Below are 16,478 nucleotides of genomic sequence, written 5' to 3'. Positions count from 1 at the left end.
CCAAAGCCTCTCCCCTGTGGAAAGATGTTTGTGAGTTTACTTTGTGCTGAAAAAGAAGAAAAGGGGATTTAGATGTGGCGGCTCTCTTCTCATAGAGCATCCACACACACACACACACACACACACACACACAAACACACACTGAGCAGAGCTTTACTGCCCTGAGTCCTTATAAAACAAAGGCCTTTAAGCACTTTGGAGAGGCAGTGCATCATTTATCATTCCACCTATGAAGCTGTTTTGCTGACGAGGCAAAATTTTTAAAGCTACAAACCACCAAGTGTGAGGTTGTGTATGTGTTGAAGCCTGTCACCCTGTGTGTGCGTAAAGGTTTACACATCTGCACATATTCCGGTTGCACAACTGTAGTGCAGGGTTGAATATTCCTGTACTGACACATTTTAGACATTTAATACCCAAGTATTGAAAACTATTCAGAACCTAAAGTTGACATTAAATGTTGATTTATTCTTTGATCGGATATTGAATGACTTTGACAATGACAATTTTATACTTCATTTTATTTGCATGAAGGTTTTGTAACACTGTTTTAAGACAACATTAAATGCCAATTCTCATGAAAAGTTTGGCTTATTTTGATGAATGGAAAAAATAAACAAAGGCTTTTTCATATGCGTGTACAGGGGAAGCGTCCTTGTGAAAATGTTAAGTTGTTGTGTTGACTGTACGTAAAGCTCATTGTCTGTTTTTTACAAATTTTAACTGAAAATACCCATATTTTTTTTAAAAAAGAGCTGTTTGGTCCTAACCTATTATCACCCTGATTTTATGCACTCACATCCCAAAACATTTCCTGTTTCAAGAGGAGACTGATCACGGTAATTTACAGGAAATGAGATCCTCTTTTGACATTGACGGCTCAAAACATGCTTTTGGTTTTGTAAAGTGAAGAGTGAAACGTGAAGTAAAATGCAAATGATTATGCACCAGATTGGGGCTGGTTGATAAAACAATCTCGATGCAGGGTTGCAATAAAATGTATGTCGACAACCTTGATAAACTTTGGACATTTTTACTTGATCTAACAGCCTGTCACACAGCAGAAATAAATGTGACAACAGCCAGTCAGTCTGCAGTTTTTTGCCTGCACGTCAAAGTACACGCCCGTTTCTTACTGCAGCTGACAAGGCTACGCTAGTGCTATCATTAGTAGGGCTATGACTCTCTGTGCCGTCACGTCTGAAGTAACGTTAGCGGAAAAATGTTGCTCTAATTCACAGACAGGTTTCTCTAGTAGAGTCTGCAACAGTCATCACATGCCATCGTTTTAACGAGGCTGCTTTGACTGTGAATGCCAAAAGCTAACTGCTAAGCTAGGCTAAGCTCAAAGCTAGTAAACAGAGTAGCAATGAAATGCTAGTTAGCCACCAACACTAGTGTTGTTTCATAAAGAAAACTAGTGAATCTAATGATATGTGAACTAAGCACAGAAAATAATGTAGTCAGTAAGATAAATGAAGAGGTTACAGCAGAATATATACTTTATATATATATAAAAGATGTAGCATAATGACTGGATTACAGTTTTGCACTTTTTATTCAGATTTCTACCTCTAAAACATTTGAAAAATGTAAAACTACTACTACTATTGTATCTTACAGTTGAGTGTATGAATGTGCCAGGGCCTTTGTGATCCACTTGTTTACTTTATTTGTCATGGTTGTATCTCTGCAAACATTTGAGATGTTTGCCAAAGGAATCTGACGTGATAGTAATCACAGATTTTAGTTTTATTTACATTATTTCAATAAGTAACAAGGCAAGCTAACTTGTATTGTTTTGTCACGGCAGATGAAGCATGTTTGCACAGTTAAATGTTTACATTATGTTATTCTATTTTTTAATGTTGATAAACTACTGTAAAGTTTAACTAATGAACCCTCTGGTTGCTTCAGTCATTATCAGGATATAATGGCAGCATTATCAAATGTATATATATCATGATAAATATTGATATTGATCAATATGGAAAAAAATATTGTGATCATATTTTTTGCCATATCACCCTGCCCTACACCAGATTTCCTCTTAAGAAAGTAAAAAAAAGAAAAAAGAAATCCAGAATAAAGCAACTACTTAGAGTTTGCTTTACAATTATAAATCAAGATAAATTCACTGATATGTTGTTTATTGAGAATAAAAGCTGAAAATTATAAATAACAATGCAACTTCCCCTCTTGTTCATTTGTTCAGCACCTCCTAATGCACCTCCCACCTCCTCCCACTGCAGCCATGACAACAGACAGATCCCCCCCCCTCCACCCCCACCCCCGCCTCTGCCCGCCAGCCCCAAAATCTAAGACAGACAAAGTTCAATGTGAAACTGGTTCAACAGGTCAGCTGTAGCAGTGCACACACACACACACACACACAACACACAACACACAACACACACGCACATACCCACACAGCCAGACCGATGAAATTAGGAGCAGTTAACTGGGAGAACTCCTCCTCTCGGCACGTACTCTCTTTCTCTTTCTCTCTGTGATTGTTTATCACTTGAATCGGCATCCGCCTCTCCAAACCAAATGTTTGGGCTGTGTGGTTGGGGCTTTTCTAAACTCTCCAGGGGTACAAGTGCACTCCCACAAGTTTTCAAAAAAATTCCCACAGAGGCAGAGCTGAGAGCAAAATGAGTTTTGTTTTGGAGATAAGGTAGGTAAGGTTTAGGTGTGAAATCTACAAGTAAGACCTGTTTGACAAGATAATCTAACAGTGTTGTAGGAGAAGATCAGCCATTTCTCCACTCCCTGCCTCCTCTGATATCACAAATAAGAGCTTTCAGTTGTATAAACACAGGAACTCAACCCAGCCGGAATTAATAACACAAAAAGCAGTTTTCTGAAAATACCCTCTTCCCTCAATTCAGTGCATTCCAGTCCTGAACACATGCCCAGTTTTGATTGGCTGGCTTATCAACGTAGAGATAGCTGCTGGGTGTTGCCCATTGGTTGGCAGGATTTTAAAGTGCTTTCACTAGATAGGTTTGTCCAAAAGTGCTTTTTTAACCACGGACAGGAATGTAAATTTAGATTAAAAACAAAGATTACGAAAGAAAAAGGTGTTATGATGAGGCCATAGCTTCAGTGTGTGTGTGTGTGTGTGTGTGTGTGTGTGTGTGTGTGTGTGCTCAATTCTGTCCAAGTGTCCAAGTGTGATAATAGTGTGTAATGATAGTTTAGTACCTGTCAAAACCACAGTTATAGATAAAGCTCTGTAAAACTACATATAGAACTATGACACAAAGAAATAAACTGAAACCATGATAAGACATGCAAAACATAGAAGTTAAACTATATAAGAAATTAAAAACAATACATGTAGGAGTAGAGCTGAAATGATTGGGTGATTGATTGATTAGTTTATTGCCTGGAAATGAATCAGGAAGATTTTCTTAGTTTTCTATGATATTGAACTCAATATCTTTGGGTTTGCAATATGAATATGTTATCTTGGGCTCAGGGAAATTGTGATTTTTATTTATTTATTCATTTTTTTAGTATTTTCTACTATTTTATGGACCAACGGATTAATCAAGAAAACTATCAGATTACTCAATAATAAAAATAACCGCAGCTCTACACAGGAGTAATAACATGAAGGAATGTGTTATATTGGGGTTTGATGCTTTGTTGTTGCAGTAGATCATTCAACAAAGAAGTCAATGTTAAAACAATTACAACACAGGAAAAAAGAAATCCAAGTTTTAGCAGAGCTTTGTAGTCATTCCTGAAGGAGACAGGGAGCCAGTGCAATAAAAACAGAATTGGTGTTGTATGTTTGTGTTTTCACACTCTCATCAGGATCCTGGCAGCGCTGGTTCTGAATGTGCTGGAGCTTCTGGGTGTTCCTGCCAGGGGTTCCCTGTGAAGAGCACATTATTGCAGTAGTCCAGTCTTGAGTTGATAAAGGCATGGGCAAGTTTCTCTCCATCTGACTGGGTGAGAGAGAGGCAGAGTTTAGAGATGTTTTTGTGATGGCGCTAAGAGGTTTTGCATAGATATCAGTGTTTCCACTACGTTGACTGTTTTGTCCTGGCGGGGCGGGGGGAGCTCAGCAGCCGTACTTTACTCCATTTCTCCGTTTAGCATCATCAGGTTAGGCTAACCCTTTGGAGCTAACCCCCTTCACTTTTCCAGCAGTTGGGGAAACAACAGATGTGACTTTTCTTGGTCTTGAGAAGCTGCAGCATTTATTAACTGACACACTGTAGTCTGTACTGTACATTTACTGTCAGGTTGACCAACTTACTGCTAACCTTTTCCTCTGCTCTGCTGGCATTCCACCCGCTCACTCAACCACTCACTCGCTATACACACACATTACGCACTTCCCCATTCCTTGAAGAAGCTACGCTACCAGGAGTTTCCCAGGCAACGCTACAGAGGTTAACTCACGTTTCTGTACAGCGCTGCACAGACTCCCAAAAGCTATTGATTGCGGAATGAATGGGTATTTGGCGTTATTTTTGGCAGTAAAAGAAATATTTTTTTGGCCTGGTGGGGGTTCTCCTTGGCCTGGGGGCCCTGGAGGCCTGTACTATTATAGGGGAAACACTGGATATTTTATGTGGTCATCAAAAGTCAGCTGAGGGTCAAACCTAGTAACTTAGATGGAAATGGGGATATCCTGGCTGTCAAAGGTGAGATGAGGTATAAGGGATGACTGAATCTGGCTGAGGTATGACATGGCTGCAGAGGGGTTTGGTGAGTTTTGATGTACAGCTGGGTATCATCATCATAGCAATGAAAAGACATCCTATGTCTGCTGTTGACGTGTCCAAAGGGGGCTACATAGAGGGTAAACAGGAGGAGGCCGAGAACTGATCCATGCAAAACACCACCTGTGACAGGGACCGATCTAGACCTGCACCCTCCCAGTGAGGCATACTCAGTCCTACTGGGAGTCCTACTAGGACTGAAAACATTTCAGTGCAGGTGCTACTCAGCCGGTTAAACCAGCTCTATAGTGTTTCCTGTGCCTCTGAAGGAGGTTTCTAAAGTTTGACATACTCTGATGATTATCAGCTTGAGCTCATTTGTATTACAGGAAACATACTGTACAACCGGGAGTGAATGTATCACTGAAGCAATAGAAATGATTAAGTCAGAAAAGGAAGCTTTAAGACCGCAAAATAATAAGAGAGAATACACTGAAACATGGGCACCAGTGGAAAAGTACCACCCTTTTTATTTTGTTTTATTTATTTTTTCTCTTTGTAGAAATAGGTTAATAATTGTTGTCGTCTTTTTCTGTCAGTGTCGCTCTACAGTATTAACATCGCATGTTACCTGTGTTATAAGATGTAAGTACAGTGGAAACTGAAGGATAGTTATAACATTTATGAATGATATTGCTTGAGGTTCAGATTGGTTGGTTCAGATTTGCAAATTGAGTGAGTGCATTTCATAAGGCCTGGAAATAAACTAGTGACAGGAGGTCAATATATACAGTACAGTACAGGTGTGACAACACTGTGGAAACCAGGAAGGTGCTTCAACAAATCACTCTTGCATCAAATTGACATTTGCATATAATCTTTGTCATATGTCAGCCTATGAAAACCAGAGCAAACAAAAGTTACTGTCAACAATATTTTGCTCCACCCATTTTAATTTGTCTGAGCAACAGGTATGCCGACATTGTCAGCTATTTGTGACTTTGACAACTCCACCCTGTGCATTATCTGACAGGCAGCATCGCAGGGGAGAGGAGGTTTGCAGCAATACACTTACAACGACTGGTGACATGAGCACATTGGAATAATTTCTACAGTGATGTCTTGGCTTAGAGGTACCTGGGCATCCCTGAATCAACAGAAAAAACCCACACGATGCCTGCAGATACTCTGTTTGTAAGTGCTTTTGAATATGGATGGTGATGGGCTGTATAAAATGATGATGGGCTAAGTCGTTTTTTAAGTAAATTTTGTAGTAACTTATGGGGATAAGTTATTGCCCTTTCTGTGATTCCTCTCTTATATTCAAAACCTTTTCAGCAGTAAATGAAAAGGTTTGTCAAAAATACTAACCTTTTATGTATTTTTTTAAGGTAGTTAGTTGTTAGTAATTTACACTGAAAAAAAATTGTGGAGTAAGATTTACATAGAAAAACCTTGGCAAAGATTTCCACACAGAAGTTCCTAGTAAATTTAACAGAAGGTATTTTCAGCAAAGTCTACATACCAATAAGCATTAAGTTTAACCAAGAAATACTTGTAAAGTTTACTAGCAAAATTTCTGTTTCCATAAGTAAATTTTACTCATTTTTCACCAGTAAATTTTATTCAGACTACCATTGCATTTACTACAAATTACTTTAAAAAAATACTTGTTGTTGTGTTTCAAAGCTTTTAACTGGCTGGACCTAATTTCTATTTTTTGCATCATTTGGGTAACATTGCATATTATTCAAACTACCTTTCACAGCACCGGTTCTTAATTTGTGCAGTATTAATGATTTACTTTTTTTGTCAACAAAACTGTCTAATTTAGGGATAGTACACATCACATAACAGACATTTTATACACTGCAACTTTTTATTAAAATGTTCTCCATGAAATTGCTTGCAGTGTTTGTAACATGAGTCAAGTGCATTAACAGATAAGACATTGCACATTAATCAGCCTTTGTTGCCAACAAAATAAAAATAAAAGTGCCAAAATTATTTTACATTGACATTTTCTCAGTCAGACAACATACAGTATGTTTAAAGAAAAGACAGCTGGACTCTCTAATGATCCTTTGTATCAGTTCTGAATAATATTTACAATGATCAACTTCAATTCAGGTTGGATAAACTGTCCGCTGTGTAAGATTCCCTGGCAGGAAAAAAGAAAAAAAGGTGTTTTTCACCATGAAAGAGTCCTTAAGCTGTTGAAGGTACTGCTTTACACCAAGTAACCTTTCACTAAATGTCAGATCAGTGAAGCCCTAGTGCTTCCACACCCCCATTGGAAAACCACTTGCATAACAAAGTATAAAAATATGTAGCTATTAAGTATAGTCCAAGACCAGCTTTTAATGGCTACCCACCTTAGTTACTGAGTATTTCTTTTGAGCTGCCAGTAAAACAAAATAGTTCAGACACATGAGCAGAAGGCAAATGTTTACTACGCCTCTACAATCATCAATAACCCCAGTTCACTCAATGATTGCATAACATAACTATAGGTCGTTTTTGTTGGCCTTAATTTTAGACCTATACTGTCGTTTTTCTTGTGGGGACAGGCTGAAATAAAAGCTAATGTTTTTGCTGGATGTATTAACATCACCAAGATCACAACGTTATAAAAAGGTTATGCTAAATGGCCAAAACTTTTTTTGAGGATGAAATTTAATTGTAGTGATAACTCCATTAAAACAAGTGACCGATATTGGTAACTTCTGTAGTTAAAGAACCTCCAGTAATATTTCAAGCTTATTTTAAGCATTGTTATTTAAATATGACTCATTATAAACAAGAACCAAAAACACTTTTTTGAGCCAAACTACAAACTATTACTTTTCAAATTAAACCTAATACATACAGTTTGGCCTTTTAGTTCCTCTGTTATAACCTTTCCACTTGTGTATGCCAAATGGGTGGAAATTCAAAAAAAAGGTGGATGTTCAGAGGCTACCCTGTATCTACTATCAACAATACTAAAGTATTAGCAACAAGCCAAACTGAAAGTTTTCTTCATTGAAATAACATTATTGTGATGCAAGTTAACCCTTTCCCGGGGTGCTAGAGATTTAGACATAAAAGACAACACAGTTCTGTTGCTACATTTACAATGAACTGGAGAGCAAGATACACTGTGTTTTATTTCCTTAAAGGACTAGTATGACATTTCAGTAAATACCAAGCGACAACTAGAGATAACTTGAGCCTGAAGCCAGTGTGGAAGTAGGTCAAAGTGTAATGTCACCAATGGCCAGCTGGCTCCAAGAAATCCCTGGCTCCAACTGACTCCCATTCAAAAAGCATCAACCTCTCTCTAGAAATACCCATTATGGTCATTATGGTCTTAATCACTAAATTTGGGCCCTCTAATAAGTGTACTGGTGGTCATTTTGACAATTTTTGCTCCGTTAATAAGATTTGACTTGTAGCGTTGATGTCTGCCTTGTGGGTGTTGATTGACAGCTGTGATTGACAGTTAGCTCACCTGCTGCTCTCCCCAGCCTGGTTTTGTCCACAGGTAAAAAAAAATGCCACCTACCAGCACCCCTAAAGCTCACAAATAAACACAGTATGTCTTGTTTGTGTTATCCATACAAAAACCAAAATCTAAAAATATCTTTATTAGATAGAGCTAACTGTTTCCACTTGCCTCCAGTCTTTTTGCTAAGCTAAGCTAAGTGTATCCAGGCTCTTGATTCACATTTAGCATACAGACATAAGAGTGATGTCAATCTTCTCATCCAACTATCAGCAAGTAAGCTATAAATAGAACAATTTCTTTAAAAGATGGGTTCAAGTCTGTCTTAAAACAATAGTTAGGTGCCCAAATGAACATTGAACATTGCTGTTTCCCACCACTTGTAAGAAAATATTTAGTGTCTGTGAACAGGCATGAGTATCGTTGCGTCACTGTCACTGTTTCTTGTGATTTCTCTGCATATTAGGGGAGGGGGTAAAAAGAGATGAGTCTTTTATTCACCCCTCACTTCCTCTTTGTCCTTTTATGGCAAGCTGTGTGGGAGACAGAGGAGAGTGGAGTGAATAAGGGAGCGAGTGAAGGGGAATTGGAGATGACAGATAATAGTGGGGAATTGAGAGACTTGAAGAGAGGATGTGGCAGCGCGAGATGAGGTGGCGCTGTGCTTCACTAATACACCAAACACCACCAGCTTCCACCTCTTCTCATTTCCTTTGACTTCTTCCCTCCCTCCTGTTAACACCACCTCCTCTAAATCCTTCAATTTCTCCTTTCTTCCCTTTAATGTATGATTGTGTTCCTAGCAACAAAGGAATTGACTATGTTTAATGAATACTTTAAAAAGGCAATATACTCTTTCCGTGAGGAGATGCAGTAGTTATACAACAACACATATCTCTATCAGTATATGGTTGTTCATTTCTGTCTGACTGAAAACAAAGGAAGCATGGGAATTCTTCCCAAAAATTGAAAATAGCATCAGTATCTCCTTTAGGGATGCTTATGTCTTTTTTTTTTTTTCCCCCAAAAAATACGGTGTAGGTAAAAATAAAAAAATAAAAAAGTGGCAACCTCTTTGGTTGATGGAGTAATGTGTTTTAAAGATGAATTTTAACCTAAACTTCCCAAACCTTTCATGTAAAGGTCCATCACTTCTGGCGACATTTGTATTAAATCTTCATTTGATAAGATTTGTCAGCTATGAATTATTACCTCACCTCTGTCAATCACTTTCTGGTTTGTCTGTGTTGATGTCTCAACAACCTCCTATCATACAGGCCAAGGAACAAGTGATTCGCTTTTAGTTAATATTGAGGTCCAGGTGCAGATTGTTGTTGTTCATAAACTTCTGCAATTACAAGCTATTATTTAGCTTATTAGTTAGCTCTGAGTGCGTGAGAGAGAATTACATGAAAATTAAACTATAATTCTTTTTCAGGTCTTGTTCACTTTCTCTAAGATCACATATTTCCTGATGTGAACTTGGGGACAGCAGTAACAAACTGACATTACTGTAACCATTTCAGCTGACAGTTACTCATACCACAGATAAGTAGCAACATTAGCATTCATTTGGAGTTTATAGCCACCTTTAGCTCTGTTTTCAGACCCTCCCCCACCTGAGAGAAATATCTGGTTCTTTAGCTGCTAAATGCTCCACTATGCTCACCTGCTATTCACCTGTATGCTGCTTGGTGTTTTCGGCACGTAGTATACAGTGGGGGTTTTTTTAGAGCTTTGACACCTCTACTGTAGCGGTAAATTTTGCTATGCAAGCGGTGAGAGTAAACCGAAACAGTGAAGCAGAACTGTGGGAAACTGTTAGACGATCATTGTGTTTGTCACTACAAGCAACCCCTTCTACATACCAGTTGAAATGAGATCCATTGTCAATATTGAAATATTGATTATAGCTACTTTTCAGTCATAACCTTGTCAGTTTATGTTTTATTGAGCCAAAGTTGTGTGCTATGTTTGCAAACTTTTGTTTGTTTTGTAAATGTTATTCCACAAAGTGAGGAAGCAAAAATTACAAATCTTTTTGGTATCAGTATAAAAAATTAGGTATGAACTGACACCAGTATGATAATGATAGTTTTTCTTTGAAATCAGTGTTCACAGTTACAGATCTGATTTTTTTAAGCTGCTAACCTTTTTGAACTTGTGGTTGTCTTGTTAACACTGCACATTCTTGTGAAATGTTGTATTCTCACAGAGGACTCTCCCCCTCTCTCTCTCTTTTCATCTCTGCTCCCTTCATGTTCACTCCTCTCGGTTCCCGCTCATGCCTCATTCATTCCTCTCCTCCCTCCACTGGACCACATCTCTCCATGCTTCCTCGCAACCACCTCCTCTCTCCTCTTTCTCCTCCCCCATCTTCAGCCAGACATCTCTCTTCCCCTGCCCTTCTTTACACACATCTTCTCTCTACACCTTTCTCTTCATATCCAGTAGTTGAGACCCTCGAGGGCGGGGGGGGGGCTGTGCTGAACAAGCTACTTCAGATTCATGCAATGCATCGCTGGGAGGTCACTGGCACTTTTCTTTACCTTAGTGTTTTGTTTTTTTTATTCCCCTGCACATTGTATGCTTAATGTGTTCAGATGTCCGACATTTTTTGAAGATGGATTAGAGCACCAGAATAAATCTTGCTGCGTAAGCACTGAGTGTCCCCGTTCCTTGACCGTACTGCCTGTGCCTGGCGAGAAAGGAAATCCCACTCAAAAGTCAAGACAGGCGTTCCCTTTCAGATGCCTCGAGTCCACTTTTGTGCTCTATTTCAATCCCTTTTTACTGTAACAGAGAGGAAATGTGAGGTGAATGCACAGGATTAAATTAGGATGATCTGTGGTTGATCAGTGTCACCTTGTGATATTGAACACTGTGTTATTCATTAGCCATGTGAGCGGCATTGCTCTATGGATGGCAATGTGGGTCTATCGAATAGTCAGACCACCACTTTGGTCCAGGCTGAAATATCTCAATCTGGACCAAAGTGGTTGTCTACCACTGAATTACCACTCAATATTGTACAGACAATCATTGTACCAAGAGGGTGAATCCTACTGACATTGGTGATTCCCTCACTTTTCCTCTAGCACTACTTTGAGGTTGACGTAAGAGGTTTTCAATGAAATGCCTCAACAACTATCAGATAGATTGTCATCTAAGCAAAATTGGGTTCAGACGTTCCTGTCCTCCTCAGGGTGAATTGTAATCACTTTGGTGATCCCTTAACTCTGCCTCTACCACCATCATCAAGAGTTTCTGCTTGTCACATACTTTGGTCATCAATACCTGCAAAACAACTAATGACACTGCATGCTATTACGCTTAACAAAGATGGCGAACGTGGTAAACATTATACCTGCTTAGCATAAGCATGCTAGTGTTTAGTCTACTCTTACTCTTTCCACTGTTTCTGCTTTTCTCTGTATATCTCTACACAACTCATACATAATAACAATCCATTTTTCAGTGTTTTAGATTAGGATCTGTTTTGGAACAAAATTGTGAATAAATCAGCACTTCTACTTGTTTCTCTGTTTGTCAACAGAGATCCATCTGTAAAGCTGAAAAATTCAGGCTCATGGCTCATTCATGATCCACAATCAAATCAAGCTAACTCAGTTGTCCACATTAAAGAACAATTAGCCATGAGGGGCCTTGCATGTAAAAATCAGTTAAAAGTTTCATAATTCCAGCCTGCTTTTCATTTCAACAAGTTTTTTACCCCAGTTTAGCTACTTTCCTGTAACCAGGGGAGAAAACATCAGTCTGAGTGGAGAAATAGTGAACATTTTTTATCTAATTGGTTAGCGCTTGAGGCTATCACCTTCCTTCTGTTAGTTGGACTGTGCTTTTACCAAATCCAAAGGGTGGTGATTGATTTTTTTTTGTGTGTGTCTTTTTTTTAACAACCCTTGAGGAAATTACTCTTAAGTTAATTGTGTTTCACCCACAGAGGTAAATAGTACAGATAGGAATAAAGAGATTATTTGGAAACGGAAATTGTTTTTTGATGTTATTAGTCGGACTCATGTTTCTTCATTTCTCTCCTTCCCCACCCGTCCCCTCCCTCCTTCTCTTTCCAGGATGAAAATGCGGCGGCACAGGGTGTTCTTGCTGTGCACGGTGGGCCTGTGTGTCATCTCCTTCCTCCACTACTACAAGGCCCTCCACTACGTCTCCCTGCTGCGTGAGCTCTCAGCCCCGTACCCCAACATCAAGTCCTTCATCATGGTCACCGGCTTCTTCTGGAGGGAGAAGGGTGCGGCCGCGACCCCGCTCAGCCCCGCCTCCCCTGAAGAGGCACCTCCCCTACCTGTTCTCCGCCCATCGGACACCAAAGCTAGAGGTGTGGCGGGTGCTGCGGGAGGAGGAGGGGGCGGCGGAGGGATGGATTTGGGGATTGGGGGTATTGTGGTTGGTGGTGCCGGAATCATTGGGAGTGCAGGGCTAGAGATGAGGCTCAGGGAGGAGCCAGCGCCTCCTCATCCTTGGGAGAAACCAGAAGAGAACCAGCGGGGAGACGCTCCAAATGAGGTAAGATGATTAAACATTTACTATCACTCTATGTACTCAGAGTGATCAGAAAAATAGAAACACCTGTACAGTGTAATACAGTGCAATACAACAACCCTGCCACCTTTCTCAAAATGTTCAGTGTTTGTTGAGACCAACTTTAGTTATATCCGCGTTGACCAAGATTTTGGTCCTAACTGATTTGGCGACAACTGACTGGTTTAACAACAAGTACAATTTAACACTACAGGTCCAAGACACACAGCCTGCAAAAAATGACGGATGTCTTGTTTTGTAGATGCGTTTTTTATGAATGATCGCTGTCATGATAAAAAGGCCAATATTAGCTTATTGCAGATATATCTTATCTGTTTATACTGTGTGTCATCTGATAAATGACAAGAAGCAGATATGTCATTACGTATTGGTATCAGCCTCAAAATTTAAATGTGAACAAGCAGCATTAACCTAATACAGGAAGCTGAGTGAGGCTGATAAACCTTCACATTAGTTTTGATGAAATAAAATGTGTAAAAACAACAAGAATATCGTTTCATACAGTACACGTTTTAAAATTAAAGGAGAGAATGTAAATAAGGAATAGAAATTAACAATGGTGTTCCCTTTGAGGTGAGATATTTTTTTTAACCCTCTTGAGGTATATTACCTCACGCATTATTGATTTTATGTAAACATTAACTGCCCTCATTTCATTCACTCCCATTTTAGTGTGTTTAATGTCACTGACAAGGTTGCCTAGTAACCTGTTAATGCTCCACAATGAGGTGAACACATATGTAGTTGTGGCTCTTTCAAAGATAAAGTATAACAAATGTCCTCACCAGCTTCTCAAAGCACCAATGTTGAGAACCAGTGTATTTTAAATAGCTGACCTGACGGCCTTTAGCTATTGACTGTCTTTGCTGTTCAAATAAATCTGTGTTCTTCATACATTTCAAGAATTGTGCACACGTTTCTCTGAGACTGTCCTCCCACAATAAACAATAGCTTCAGATGTCTAAACAAATGTCCAAAAAAAGCATATGTTTACATTCATGTGACAAAGCCTTCTAGCGGCTGCAGTAATTATTAGTTTCGTCCCTCTGGAGCAAAGGAAGAAGTATTGTGACGTTGTTATTGAGCGAAAAAATCCACAGAGAGAAGTAGTTGGGGTACGACCTGACAAACCACCAACTTCAAATCTCCTTAAGTTTTAAAAATGGGCAAAACTCGTATAAGTCAGAAACTTGAAGTGTGTCATTCATTGTGTGCTATCATCATTCACTCATCTTTCAAATTGTTTGCAAGCTTCATGTAAACTTCTGTTACATTATTACATTTTATATTACAATATTACGTTTTATCATGTATATTCATTCAGATGTAATTAGGTTTCAAAATTGTCACCACATCCCTCCTTTTGTATCAATATCTCTCAGGTGTGCACTTCTTATCGACCTAAACTTCAAGCTGTTTCTTTGTGTGCAATTTGTTAAATTAATGACAATGAGATGTACAGATGTTGGGTATTTCTTTTAAATGAAAGTTGCCTTTGCCCTCTTTTTTCTTCTTCATCTTCCTTTTCAGGAGAGAGCTGAACCTCCTGACCACCTGAAACCACGGAACCCCAGCCATCCAGCCCAACCTGCTGGACCAGACCTCCCAGAGGTCCCATTAGTGGGAAAAGAGCACCGGGTGGTCAAGGATCAAGTACTAGACTCTATAGAATCCATGGGAGACCTCCACACCCGCACTCACCAGCTTCAAGATGACAAAACACCTTACTTTGTCCGAACCAAAGCTGGAGCCCTCTGTTTCAGGCAGGGGACGGAGGTGGCGACCCCAAAGGAGTACTCTGGGAAATCAGGGGGAGCTGCGGCCAATGGAGCTGGGGAAGGTGGTCGGGCAGGGGCTGTTGGGCAACGGAAACCTCTGGAGGTCCAGCAGCAGCCCTCCATCCCTCCAAAGGCCAAGGCGAGGGCTAGGGGCAACGGGAAGCGGCTAGTCAAGTGTGTGTGTCGGCCGGGATGGCACGGACCTTACTGTGGAGTTCCCACCATGGTGTACCACTCTAATCTGCCCACCAAGGAGCGGCTGACGCCAAGAGAGACTCCGAGAAGGGTGATCAACGCCATCAATGTTAACCACGAGTTTGACCTGCTGCACGTACGCTTTCATGAGCTCTCCCAAGCCGTTGATCTGTTCCTCGTTTGTGAATCCAACTTTACTGCCTATGGAGAGAAACGGACTCTGAGGTGAGACACTGTCTTCTGGATTACCATGTGGAGATATGAAGAGCCATGCCCTTGAGGTCAATGTGCATTTAAGCAAAATGTGTAATCCTCAACTGAGCTGCTTTGTAGCCAACAGTAGATGACTCTTTGTGCCTGAGCATTGCATTGTAAAATGGCACGCATGCTCAGCAAACTTTAAGATGGATTTAAAAAAGGTAAAGGACTTTTATTGCAGTCCAGTCATGAGAGTAGTATATATTTTATAAAACTAGGGTCATGTCATACTCATGTCTTAATATAGATAAAAGAGTTCAGTTGAGGTCCTACTGTACACTGGAGACACCTAATTTATGCTCTGGTTTTCGTAATATTCATCAGTGTAGAATTCAAAAGTTACACAAAATCCTAATAATTGCAAATTTTTGCCAAATTGTGATACTTTGATGGTGCATTGCATTGCTGTTTGCATCTTACAGTCTTTGTTTGCAGCCAACCTTCGTGCTTCTTGAGTATCAGTGTGCTGAATAACAATTACAGTGAAGTTCCTTTGGCAACAACATGAAATGCCTTGGGAGCAATTTTACAGCAGATTATGACAAGAGCGACATGATTGACTCTACACGCGGCCTTGGAGGGAGAGATTGGTGTGTTCAATCATGGGATGTGACACTGCATGAAAGTGGCTACATTCAGTGAACAGTGTCTTTCGCTATGCATATCAACAGGTTAATTGACTTGTTCTTCCAGTGAGTTTGCTGTACTGACAGCGGATTTTCTCTGCTAAAAGGCATCATTTATCAAACATGGACCTTTATCACCTGTTGGTCTTCATTGTGTACTTCACATTTTTGTCTTTTACGACAAAAATAATGCAGACTTGATGCTCATTCATTGCTAATTGATTTTCAGTCCAAATGGTAGGAACCATTTTTCCAACTAATGGTAGGAAAAATGCATCGATAAATCTAAAACACAACAGCAGTGTTTTTATGAGGTTCAGCTACAATGTAAGGTGATTTGTAGTAAATCAGCAAAAACCTGCAAAACCATTGTTATGGTCTTTATAACAATCCTATATAACATGACCTCTTTGCACTTCAATTAAAGAATCAACAAAACAACATTTATAACGTCTGCAATCTCTTCCTCAGTTTCCTGCAGCTCCTCCTTAATGGTACATATGACTACATACGTCACAAGATCCTGTACGTGTTCCTCGACCACTTCCCAGACGGCGGTCGGCAGGACGGCTGGATCGCTGATGACTACTTGCGTACCTTCCTGACACGCAACGGCATGTCCAGGGTGGTAGGCATCAGGTCAGACGACGTCTTCGTCATCAACGACGCTGATGAAATCCCAGCACATGAGGGCCTCCTATTCCTCAAGTTGTTTGATGGCTGGACAGAGCCCTTCGCCATCCACATGCGCAAGGTAGCAGCGATATGTTAGCTTGTTTGTGTTTATGAATACGAATGTGTGGTCAGTCGAACTGCAGATGGGTGTGTGATGCATGAAGTTGATCTCCATTTGAATCACTTGTCTACA

At 39.9% G+C, this 16,478-nt stretch overlaps 1 protein-coding gene across 3 annotated transcripts in view; it reads left to right on the top strand.

The window, feature by feature from the left end:
* Positions 1 to 16,478, top strand: part of mgat3b (beta-1,4-mannosyl-glycoprotein 4-beta-N-acetylglucosaminyltransferase b) — a 79,009-nt gene that overhangs the window by 48,790 nt on the left and 13,741 nt on the right. For 2 of the 3 annotated variants that reach the window (XM_067585389.1, XM_067585388.1), the window contains 3 exons: positions 12,267 to 12,717; positions 14,284 to 14,951; positions 16,082 to 16,364. In XM_067585389.1, the coding sequence (XP_067441490.1) occupies positions 12,268 to 12,717; positions 14,284 to 14,951; positions 16,082 to 16,364 (1,401 nt within the window). In that variant the 5' untranslated portion in view covers position 12,267. Of the gene's footprint in view, positions 1 to 5,667; positions 5,880 to 12,266; positions 12,718 to 14,283; positions 14,952 to 16,081; positions 16,365 to 16,478 lie in introns of those variants that run through there. The other variant, XM_067585387.1, reaches the window with a different exon arrangement.

Source organism: Thunnus thynnus, chromosome 3 (assembly GCF_963924715.1).
Source record: "Thunnus thynnus chromosome 3, fThuThy2.1, whole genome shotgun sequence".
NCBI lineage: Eukaryota > Metazoa > Chordata > Actinopteri > Scombriformes > Scombridae > Thunnus > Thunnus thynnus.
Note: the sequence above shows the minus strand (reverse complement) of the source record. Positions and strands in the feature narration are given on the sequence as shown.